General features: G+C 41.8%; 1 protein-coding gene across 2 annotated transcripts in view; it reads right to left on the reverse strand.

Moving 5' to 3' along the window:
* Positions 1-581: 581 nt before the first annotated feature.
* The window catches only part of hectd3 (HECT domain containing 3), a 68,986-nt gene continuing 56,738 nt past the window's right edge, over positions 582-12,829 (reverse strand). For both annotated transcript variants that reach the window (XM_068036985.1, XM_068036986.1), the window contains exons 21-22: positions 9,982-10,053; positions 582-2,958 (exon numbers count right to left, since the gene is read on the reverse strand). In XM_068036985.1, the coding sequence (XP_067893086.1) occupies positions 2,874-2,958; positions 9,982-10,053 (157 nt within the window). In that variant the 3' untranslated portion in view covers positions 582-2,873. The remainder of the gene's footprint in view (positions 2,959-9,981; positions 10,054-12,829) is intronic.

Consider the following 12,829-nt stretch of genomic DNA (forward strand, 5'->3'; position numbering starts at 1 on the left):
CAGCATGGGACTGATCCCCTGTTGTGAAAGAGGGAATCTATGTATAAATTCCTTCTTAATTGCTTAACAACTTTAATTGCCTTTCCTCGTCAGCCATGGAGGTTCGATTTCACTCCCCACCCACCCACACCGTGGAAGATAGGAGAGGTGAGCACACGAGGATACCAGCCCAACAGCATTTATGGCAATTTCTTGGGCCCCCGCCAGCGTCCATACACTCCACCACCGGCCTAGGAAAACTTACCCCCTTCCCCACCGCACCACTCCCCCCCCCCCCCCCCCCCCACCACACACACCCTTGTTTCTAATTCAGAAGGATCAGGGTTCAAGCCTGACCCTTCAGATTTAGAGCATATAAGGGACGGGTGCTCCCAGTCCCAGTGTGGAGTGGCACTTAAAGCAAGCAATGGCCATGGAAAAATCAGGCAATATAGGCTTGCAACTTCCTGGGCAGCAATTTATGCACAGGAAATAACTAGCCTCAGAATCAGTCTTATAATTCTAGACTGACACTCGTAAGGAGAATGGAGGAAGTCTGTCCATTCCTGTGATTCAAAATGACTTTAACCAGCACCAGAAAAAACAAGTTATCTGATCATTTATCTTGTTTGCTATGAGCAAATTGATTGCCATGTCTGCATACAGAATAACATTGGAGAGTGACCTTGGTGTCCCTGCACACAAATCACTGAAAGTTAACATGTAGGTACAGTAAGAAAATAGGAACACAAATGGTACGTTAGCCTTTATTACAGAGGGATTGGCATATAAGTGTAAAGAAATCTTACTACAATTGTATAAGCCTTTGGTGAGACCACACCTGTGTACAGTTTTGGCCTCCTTACCTAAGGAAGGACATACTTGCCCTGAAGGGAGTGCAATAAAGGTTCATTAGACTAATTCCTAGAACGAGGGGATTGTCCTATAAGAAATTGACTGGACTAGAGCTAGATTCACTGGAGTTTAGAAAGAGGATCAGTGATCTCACTGAAACATAAAATTCTTAATGAGTTGACAGGGTGCATGTTTGGAGGATGTTCCCCCTGGCTGGGGAGTCCACAACTAAGAGTCAACAGTCTCAGAATGAGGGGCCAGCTATTTAGAACTGAGATGAGGAGAAATGTCTTCACTCAAAGGACTGTGAATGTTTGGAATTCTCTATTCCAGAGAGCTATGGATGCTTAGTCATTGAGTATATTCAAGACTGAGATCAACAGATTTTTGGATACTATGGGAACCAACGGATATAGGATAGTGCGGGAAGATGGAGTTGATGCAGAAAATCAGCCCATGATCTTAATGAAAGACGAAGCAGGATCAAAGAGCCGAATGTCCTCTTCCTGCTCCAATTTATGTTTCATGACTATTCTTCAAATATAATATTTTTATAAGGTGCTTCACAGCAAATGAAAGTTTTCTTTCTATATGATTAGCCAAGAACTTTGGGTGGAATCCTATGCACTTAGAATATAATGGAGATCGAGACCATATCCGGGTTGGCAACCTGACCCTGCGAGTAGCGACCCTTCTGGTTGAATTTTCTGGAGGTCAGCCAATTAAGAGGGCACCTCCAGGTTTGGTGTCTACTTGGGAGAAGCAGATGAAAACAGCATTTAAAAGCCCGACTGAGGGCACAATATTCAAAGGGAAGCCAGTAGCGAGCACAGTGGTGGAACTGTGTTTTAAACAGCAAAGCTGCAGAAACAAAAGCAGTAGATAGATGCCACAAGGGAAAAGACAACTCCAAAATTTACAGACGCAGCACTTAAGGTCATGCTGGAAGCGGTGAGGAAATGGAGTCACATTCTCTTTCTAGGGGATAGCAGGAAAATGCCAATCAGCTTCACAAAAGAGGCTTGGTTGGAGGTAGTGGAGGTGAACAGTTGGAGTGTGATGCGGAGGACGTGGATCTAGTGCAGAAAATGCTTCATGGACCTTGAGGTCCAGCAAGATGAGTGGCATGCAAGTGTTAGACGGCAACCATCAAACTCTCACCTCCGTAGTCTCCTCCAGCACACACATCCTTTGAAGCTCTCTCTTTGCAACCAAACCCAAGAATGTCTGCCTACGCACCACCTTAACTCTACATCTCCAGAGATAGCAATGACAGTCTCACCTAGCTAGCTGACCTAGCATGCCCCATCCCACAGTGAACCCCCCCAACTATCACGCTTATGTCCTAATTAAGATCGCTTCTAATGGCATTAGATCGTCCTCGATCAGGGCCCACAGGACAGAAACTAGCTGGGAAAGAGTCAATGCACCCATCAAATGGCTCTTTATTGCCATTTTAATTGCCTTAATAGGTTGTGTGTTTCACCCATGGGGGTTCCCAACCACATTTGCCAACCTGCCCCTGGAAAATTGGAGGAAGGCAGGCTGGAAGGCGTCGGGTTACCAACCCGACATCTATTTCTGCGATTTTGTCAGTCCGTCAGGCACCGGTCCCACCGCCAACTTCTGGTAAAATTCCAACCATTGTATTCAATTTTACTTTTGTTTAAAAGGATTGGCTAGCGTTATGCTCCACAAAATATTTTTTCTCTGTCCAAACCAAAGTGATGTTCTCAATCGGTGCAACCACATATAGCTCTAAATGTAAACCACTGTAAGATTGGAGGGCTTCAAAAGTCCAGTTGTGACTCACCACTTATTCAGGACTTGTGGAATAAACCTGGGAACTTACAGTGCTAATTGATCGAGTGAATCAACAAAATTTGGAAATCCAGAAATGGAGAAATAAAAGATACATCTCTGAATCACAACGAATTAGCATTTATGCAGCCAACAGAAAAATTATAGCAGCTGTAAGTAGGCCATAACCAATTTCAGCAACCATATCCTGTTCTATTCGATATAGTAGATATCTCATGTCACTCCTCCCAAGGTGCCATATCCGTGTCTATAGCCACACAGTTGTACGCTGCATATCGTAACTTCTCTTCACAAAGCTTCGCACTACAAATGAAGCACAGATTGTAAAAAAACTTTAGAAGATACTTGTACATGTGTGCAATTGTATGCATATGTATAACCTTTAATTATTGTTAATACAGAGGAACCTTAAAGTAGTCAACTTGGAAGCTTCAGTAGCTCAAAAATAGCTGCCGTTGACCACATCATAACGTCACTTCGTGCAGGAAGGAAAACAAGCAAAAGGCACAGCAAAAGTGGGTGGCTTGGGGGAAAGATACAGGAGAAATGAGGTAGTGTTTGTCGAAAGGCAAATGGAAAGGTCTCCTGATCTCAACTGTACAGAACAATGTGTACTTACATAGTGCCCTTTAATATAGAAAAAAAGTCCAAGGAGCATTTTAATTGACATACTGGAAACATAATTAACTCGCTGAAAAAGACATGATGAGCCAAATTGCCTCATTCAGTGCTGAAATTTCTAATATAGGTTTAATTGACTTTTTAGTCTGAATTTGTATTTACCAATGCTAGGGAATGGAACACTTTACTTTTTGGCCAGGATGGTTTCTTCAACAAATGTGCCTCAGTGCTCAGAAGAGCAGCCCCAACTGCAACAATGTGGTGTTTTTCCATTTCCCACACCAACCAATCCTGCTGCCTGACTAAGATGCTGAGCTACCAATAGTTTTGTCCTGCAGATCCATGGTCACTTGGATCTGGATTGCAGCCAGTCAACATATTCTTTGCAAGGCCCATTCAGCAAGCAGCACAAGGAGATTGTCACCTCATCAGTCTTAGCCTCTGCTGCAATTGAAACAGTGATCAAAGATCATTGTCAAACCCAGTACCACACCCAGTTTCCTTAAAAATTTTAACCGTAGGTTACTATTTTTCATATTTCCACTACATCTGTGCAGTTTGTTTGATCATCTGAATGCAGTCACATGACTCACAGTGTAGTTGATTTTACTGTCAGTTTATGTATCCAAGCAACAGGAATCCAATTCATTCTTAGCTCTTTCATTTCTAACTTGCCATTCCCAAAAACTATATTGCCATTCTTTCACTGTCGCTGGGTCAGAATCCTGGAACTCCCTTCCTAACAGTACTGTTGGTGTGCCCACACCCCAAGGACTGCAGCAGTTCAAGAAGGGATCTCACCATCACCTTCTCAAGGGCAATTAGGGATGGGCAATAAATGCCAGCTTAGCCAGTCCCACGACTGAAAAAAAAATGTGACAGCAATATAAAAGGGTAAACAATTAATTTTCAATTCAAGAGCGTGCTGGGTTCATCAACTAATCCAAGAGATCTTAAAATGACATTGTGGGCTGTTGCATATTGTCAAGAAAAATTATATGCCAAATAAGGAATATTAAACAATCGGTTGGAGTGCTACAGACAGAGACCAGGGGAAGAGAGCCACCTATGAGTCTGCCTCCAAGAAAGCCCTGAGCCAAGTGGGCCAGCCACAAAGTGCACTTTGACCAGCCAAAGACTTCAGGAATACAACTTCAGCTGGAAGACCACCGAATCATCCAACTTCACAGACTATGTATTTAATTTCCATTTATTCTGGACTTTAATCCAGCCACAAAATCTACTTTCCACTCTGTAACCTACATGTGTGTGTGAGATTCTCGTGTGAATATATGCACGAATGTGTACTGTATTTTTTTTTGAATTTAAGATCGGGTTTAGATTAGGTATAATAAACTCACCTCTTTCTGGTTTAAACTCAAGAAAACCTGTCTGCTTGGTTCTTTCACGATCACATTAAAGATAAAAGGTAAAACACTCAGAGGTAGTAAACACAACCACTGTTTAAAAAGAAAGAAATAAACCCTGTTGCGGTCAAATAAGAAGGGCGGCAAGAGGGGAGCTGTGACCCCCTCCTCACCTGGCCGTAACAATACAGAGACTTAATGCATCTGTATGGAACTATTTAACATATACATTAAAATAACAGATGAAAGAATTTCGTCAGAACACAAAGCATTAGTACATTAAAAGGATGTGGTATGTTAAGGTCCAAGTAATTATCAACATTCTGTCACTAATATTTTAGTAATTAACACACCCCTACTCGCAAAACACACCAAGGATATAGAGAAGTACATTTACACTTCACAAGTTCAGCAAAGTTGAAACTAGCTTACACTACTGCTAAACTAGGAATGTAAGTCAGATGCCACAGCTCAAAATGAATCCCAAATAATGACAAGTGAGACTCCTTCCTCCAGGCCAGGCTTTGATGTTGAATTTAGGTTCACTTATCATGTAACTATAGCATTAGTGTGAAGACAAACGATTTGCATCAACTAGTGCTGAACTATAGTTGTAGCATCATGAAGCCCAGAAGGCAGATTGCTACAGCAATACTTTCTCCTCCACTTACTGAATTCAACATTCAATCACTCCTGAAAAGTGAGCATTATTTTTAAACTGCAAATAGAACATGATTTTGAATACATAATTTAACAAGTTTATCCAAATCCCTTCCCTCGATCTAGTTTTCCTTCTGTTGAAAATTATGAAAATCATAGATGGCCCCAATATATTTCAGTTGGATGAAAAATAATTAGTTCTATGATTTAGATTAGAACAAGCACATGGATAATTTAAGATTTATAGAAATAATCTACTAAACGATGTTAATTAAGCTGCAATAATGTACAGGGCTGACTGACTTCATATACATAACTTTTTGACAATACATGTTCACTGAGATACAGCTGGGCTGCACTGTGTGAAAACAAAAAGGATGTTCCTTTTTGGGGATTAAGTGGTTTAGATCTCCTATCTTTGTAATGCATCCATGCCCTGGGAGAATACACAGGCCCAAGTTGATACTACTTGGTAACTGATCCATTAAGAGCTGTGTGAAAGTGACCCCAAAGTGACTGTTCCTTCAATATTCTCTGGCAATGCTGGAAGGTGCATTCCCTACAATGAGAACTTTTCATACAAAGAATGGTGGTTAAAAGACATTTTTAATTCTGTCACTCAGAGGCTTTGCTGCTACAATATCCTGTGCCAACTAAAACTGTGATCACACTAATCAAGGACAGTTAATAGCCGTGATCAAACTGAATAGAAAATATTTACACTGAAACTCATCTGGATTTTACATATTACATATGAAATGATACAACTGAACTATTGATGAAAATGTAATTTCGAAGAACGCTGCTTGTATTTAACTGAGGTTGTTTGGCATCTGACTATATTTAGTTTCTTATCCCTTTCAATATAGTCATGCATGCAGTCTAATAATGTAACTTGAAATCCAATTCCAATAATGCAATGTTTAATAATCCTTTGCATCCAGAGCTCCAGCAGAGAATGATACAAAACACAGGTATTCTGCACCACCTAGTGGCTAATGATAGAAGGTTATCTGCAGAGCTACTTAATCGGAAAGTCTGCATCTGTGCAATGGACTTCTCTGCACCTGCCATCAAAAAGCTGTGTAAAGGACAAGATTGTCTTTGTCAAGTTGCCAGTGAATTCCATCATAGTTGGGCTTCTTCTGGTTCCACCACCTCCAATCTCCCACTACTCCTCAATACCTTTCTCATGACTCTGACTAAAATAAGATTTCCATACAAGAGTCTCTTACGAATTGAAATCTGCATTTTCATTCTTAGCTATGATGAGGGTCAATGCAGCCCAGATGTCAGACAACCCTAAATTGCAGTAAAATTCTTAATGGAGAATACAAAACGGTTGTACGTTCAAGTCCCACTCCAGGGACTTGAGCAAAAATCTAGGCCAACACGCCAGTGCAGTGCTGAGGGAATTCTCCACTATCAGAGGTTCCATCTTTTGGATGAAACATGAAACCGAGGCTGTTTGCCTTCGCAAGTGAATGTAAAAGATCCCATGGTACTGTTTCGAAGATGACCAGGCGAGTTCTCCCTGGTGTCCTGTGCAATATTTATCCCTCAACCAGCTTCACTAAAATAAATTATCTGGTCATTATCTCAGTGCTGTTTGTGGGAATTTGCTGTGCACAAATTGACTGCAGCATTTCCTACATTACAACAGTAACTACACTTCAAAGTATTTCATTGGCTGTAAAGTGCTTTGGAATGTCCTGAGATTGTGGAAGGTGCAATATAAATGCAAGCTCTTTTCTTCTTTACATGGGATTCCAATACTCCTTCCCTGCTCAATCATCCGAGAAGGTGGAAAAAATGGCACACAATTTTTTTCAGGTCACAACTACTTATCATTATAAACTACACAGGAAAAGAAAAGCAAGATGCTATTCAATACAATATTTAATAAGAGTTTTAGAACATGTCCAAACATGGGTTACGATCCTTTTTCAGGAATGACTTCAGTTTCTTGGCAAGCAATAGCTCCTTTGGACCAAAATGAATTCAATTTTTTCACCACAGACCTTTACTGCACAAGGATGACATGAATTTCACACATGGAAATTGCTGTTTTTTCTTGACTACTGAAGAATTCTCCTGTTTTATACTATTTAATGCTTTTCAACTTTATACAACTTCTCTGCAGCAGAGAGGTGATCAAAAGATTACGTTTTAACACTAATATTTGGAACTTCAGACTCCTGCCCTGATATAGAATAATCTGCAGGTTTTCAGACCTGACAGTAAATGCAAACTAAATTTTTAACTGCACTCACTAACCATCAACATGCCTTTATCTTAATTAGTTTCTGAAAAAAAGGGGTTGCCCAACCACTTGCAAATTCAGTTTATATTTTCAATTTCAAACCTTTGAAAAAGCAATTGGAATAAAGGCAAAAATTCCTATTTTGCTGAATTCTCAACACAGTGCTCCATATAGCAATCTAACTGATAAATAGAACTCATCTCTTGCCGAACAAAAGCAGATCAAATTAAATTACAGTAAAGCTATAAACTAAGACTGGCTTAGCTGATGGATAACTCCTTACTCCCATCCAACCCTTTTATAGTTATTTTCCCCACAAATATAATTCAGGTGTAAGGTAACTGATCGCAGCTCAGGCTGCTGCAACTGGACTCTGGTCCCAGGCCAGAGTGAAAGTATAGAAACAATAAATACATAAAGGAAGCTAGGATTCCAGTAAAACCATCTTGAAATTGCACACGTGGTCATCAGCTAAACAGTACAATTTCAAAGGGAATGCAAAAACAGAGACCTGGGGGTGTATGTGCACAAAGTTTTGAAGGTGAAAGGTCAAGTCAAAGCAGATGGGATCCTGGACTTTATAAATACAGAGTACAAAAGCCAGGAAACTACAGTAAACCTATATAAAAACACTAGTTTGGCTCCAGCCGGAGTAATGTGTCTAATTCTGGGCACCACAGTTTCAGAAAGATGCGAAGACTTGAGAGGGTACAAAAGAGATTAACTAGAATGGTTCCAGGGATGAGACATTACAGTTATGTGGATAGACTGGAGAAGCTGGAGTGGTTCTCCTTAGAGCAGAGAAAGCAAAGAGCAGATTTGATAGAAATGTTTAAAATCATGAAGGACTTAGATAGAGCACATGAAGAGAAACTGCTTTCAATGGCTGGAGGGTGAATAAACAGAGGGCATAGATTTAAGATGATTGGCAAAAGAACCAGAAGCAATGAGTCGTTAGGATCTGGAGTATGCTGCCCGATAGGGTACTGGAAACAAATTCAATAGTAGTTATCAAAAAGGAACCAGAAAAATACTTGAAGAAAAAAAATTTGCAGGGATATGGGGGAATGGGATTAACTGGATTGCATTTTGAAAGAGCTGGCATAGGCTCAATGGGACAAATGGCCTCCTTCTGTGCAGTACTATTGCACAAATCTATGATCGGAGATAACAAGTCCAATGCATAGTGATATATGGCTATTTCAACCCCATAGGAGTACATCTCTAAGGTGCACTGGGACATTTTTCTATGATAAAGACACGACCTAAATGCACATTGTTATTATAGCAGCCATTTAACAGTCTGGCTATGCTCATACATGAGCTCAGACCACTTGGGTAAACAGTAGAAGACTGACAACAGCTATGGAGTCCTAGACTATGGGCTGCATTTTATTATAGTGATGGAGGGCCCGACTGCCCTCAGTCAGACCCCTGAAGCCATTTGACGGCGGGCAGGCAGTTAACCGCTTCCCAAGCTGCTGGCCAGAGCTCTGCAGTACCGGCAGCACCACTTGGAGCAGTGGCGGCTGATGGTATTGCAGGAGGCCCTGCAGTACAAAGATGTCCAGAGACCCCAGGAAAGGTGAGGTATCCCTGGGGAGTGGGGGGGGGGGCAATGATTGCTGCCAGGAAGGCCCTCCGAGGGCCATGGATTGTCCCCAAAGGAAGGAGCCCCACCCCCATTCCCCACTAGGAGGCCGCCAGGCTTTATCTGGCGCATCTCCCCTCGGCAGCAGGCCCCTCCGCCTTCCACAAACGTGAGGTGTTGGCGGGAGGAGGCCCTTACGTGGCCATTAATTGGCCCTTAAGGGCCTTAATTGGCCTGGGGCAGGAAGGCCATCCTCGGACTTGCCCGTACTGGACAAAATGGCAAGGGGCCCGGACAATATTGGGAACAGTGCCCCTTGCCATTTTGTTGGCCCCCCGCCTCCATGACCACCTCGAAGGGCTGAACAAAATTCTATCCTATATGTAAATCATCACACTGACAAGAAAAGAGAAATTTGAAAAATTACAATCACTCCCCCAATAACTTAATGGTTAGTGGTGCCACCAAAAGTGGTGTTATGCTAAGGTACCTGATCTCAGCTGACACAGCAGTTGAAATGCTACAACGGACCTCCGTGCCTTCAGGCCAAGGCCAAAAAGAGAACCGCCAGGGCTCCTGAACACTATTCAGAAACTCTGCAGAATGCATGCACAGACATGTGCGGACCTCAACGGTGAAGTAGTTTTGCGGGGTTTGGCTGTGATACACCAAACGCTGGCTGACACTACAGGATCTACTACAATGTAAACAGTTAAGCAATGCATCAGAGGACTGGCATTGCTCATTAAAATACGAGTCATCACCTTTAGGAAAGGAGGGGAGAAAAATCAGAAGAGACTCTTGGAGGAAAAAAAGCAACTAACCTGGAGTAGTTTGGTAGAAAAAGTGTACTGGAACACGTGGAGGACTCTGGGAGAGCATCTGTTTTCTCTGATCTGTCAAAGAAAATACAATATATATTAGGATTTTGAAAGAATATTTTCTATATGAAATAAAAATCATGCAACTTATTTCATTTTTCTTTGTAGTAACATCTAGATAATCATGATAAAACAGCCCAGTAAAAAACACAAGATGTTGTTAATACCCCTGTCTAAGGACAGAATTACCATGGGACGCATGAAATGACCACATGGAACACCAAGATATGCTGGTTTCTCTCCCCTCCGTCCCAACCCAAATACACCTAGTCACCTTTCAGGTCTCAGCTGGGTTAACATGAGGCAGATTAATGTTCAGGGTTTAACTGGCACTGATTTTTCCCTCCGCAATAGCTTTGTAGATTGAGGATCAGTTTTCGGTATTGGGAAGGATCCTGATCCTACCTTACATAATGACAGCAAAGATCTTTTCTGACTATGAAACATGGGTCTGCAGCAGAATCCTGGCAACAACTGCAATATGACATTTCCTTCACAGGTAGGACAATAAAGCAAGGATTTCCTTTCAATATATGAAATATTTGGCGATAGAGTGCAACATTGAAAGCATGCCCCAAAACTTACACTCCCCATTTATATATTATAAAAAATATTTTACAGCTTACTCCCAAATCTGAAACAAGAGGAGGCACTAATAGTCTATTGAAAGGTCACTAGTCCACCATCTCAGCGAAGGGATGTTATACAGCATGAGAAACCCAACAGCAAAGAATCTGAACATATAACATATATCTCAAAAATTAATCCAGTTCTTCATTTTCAACCAATACTGGAAAGTCAGAAATACCAGCTAACAGATCAGGAAGCTTAAAAAGTCCTCACAAGCAAAATGCAAAGATAAAAGAAAAACATCAAATGCTGAAAATCTAAATTAAAAACAGAAAATGCTGGAAACACACAACTCAATCAATAGCTGAAAAGGAAAAACAGGTTAACATTTCAAGAAGAACTCTTCATTGAAGTTCTGACACTGATAATTGAAAATATTGAAAATGTCCAGGAGGTCAATAATTACTGAAGTAAAAATCCTGTTTCAGAAGTTCCGAAATAACGATTCAGCACTGCTTTTATGAAGGGCAAACTGCATAAGAGCAAATATATTTCTCACCTCACCATACACCCACTTCTTCCCTGACCCCCACCCCCTCAAAATCAACTTTTGTCCATTTGCTTCCCTGTTCCTCCTCTTTCGTCTCATTTATATCACACATCATCCTGGCAACGAGAGGGTAGTCTGTCTGCTCCAATCCTTAAGCTAAGGTGCCCTGAAAGCAAATCACTGGTAGTATCTGAGGGGGACTGTGGCTTCAATTTTCTTTTACCCCATAACTGGGGAACCACACCCTCCCCCAGCCTCCACTCTGCACCTCAACATAACTGCCCAACTGAGATGAGAAACTAACTTAAAAAAAAATTCAAAGACTTGAACCTACATCTTGCTATCCCACCACTTTCACCCTCTTCATTCTTCTTGTGACATTCATCATTTTTGCAGAAAGAAGTCTTTCTCCCTAGTGCTCCATAGGCAAGCACTGCAGTGAGCAAGAGTATCCTCCACCAACGATTTCCTCTTACGTATCCGGCAGTGAGGAAACATCTGGTGTCACCTGACTGCCACCCAAGTAGCAGTACAGAGATCAGGAATTTGTACTGTGAATTGCTGAAAACAGAGACATGCTGTCGAAGCTTTTTGTCTTGCACTCATCAGGACAATACGCAAGAATAACCAATGTAAGGGAAAACAACAACTTATACTGCATGAGAAGAGAGTGCTGATTGGTTGGCAAGTGAACTCTGATTGATAGAGGCTTTGCCACAGAGGATGCACCAGTTTACGGTGACTGACAGTTAACTGCCAATCTTTGTTTGAAATTTAAACTAGGCAGCTTGACTCTGATTGGTCAAGGCATTGCCCTGAGGAACGAACCAGCAAATGGCTGTCACTATTTTGTTCAGCTGAAACAGGCGCAATGTGTGTACATGTTCTGTCTGCAAAGATCAGGGACCTGTGTATTAATATGTGTAGCTTCCAGTACACGCAAATGTGTCACACTGCGAGCCCTACTGACAATCTTAAATTGGTTGTCAGCATAATTCTTAGCACACTGCGGATTATTTAGCAACTGTTGTCCAATTGCAGAATCACATCTAACGTTGGCAAGTGCGTTTTGAATTTTGCAAGCACAGGCTGGTTGAGTACGGCCTGTACCTTGCCTATTGCAAATAGCGGAAGGGACATGTTGATACGATCTGCCAGTCTTTGGGACGTACGGCCCATTAATCTGGCATCACACTGGCATTGAAATTACACATTTCTGAGATAGGCTGGACGTCTTTTTGGCTTGACGGCAGCATCCTGTTAGTGACGAACACCACATGTGTTGCTACTGCATAGTAGCAGAGTGAAACAGCTAGCTTTACCTGTTGCTCAAATGTTTGGGATACATTACCCTTCCAGGGTAATTTGAGGTAGATTGGGCACTTTTCAGGGCCAAAATGGCAGCCTTAGGCCCGTTCATAAGTTTGCGCGATATGCAGCGAGAAATGATCTGATTGGGGTAGTCATTGTCACGTAGGATATCTTTGATTCACTCTATTTCCCCATCAAGCTTGCATGGTGTGCAAATGGCTCGGGCCCTATTTACGAGGTTGCCGATAAGGCCAACCTTGTAGTGTGTGGAACTGTAAGAATCCCAACGCATGCATTGACCAGTGAAGGTAGGTTTGCGGTAGACCCCTTAACAGATTTCTCAACTAGTACGTCAAGGAA

This window comes from Heterodontus francisci, chromosome 8, assembly GCF_036365525.1.
Source record: "Heterodontus francisci isolate sHetFra1 chromosome 8, sHetFra1.hap1, whole genome shotgun sequence".
In the NCBI taxonomy this organism is placed as follows: Eukaryota; Metazoa; Chordata; class Chondrichthyes; order Heterodontiformes; family Heterodontidae; genus Heterodontus; species Heterodontus francisci.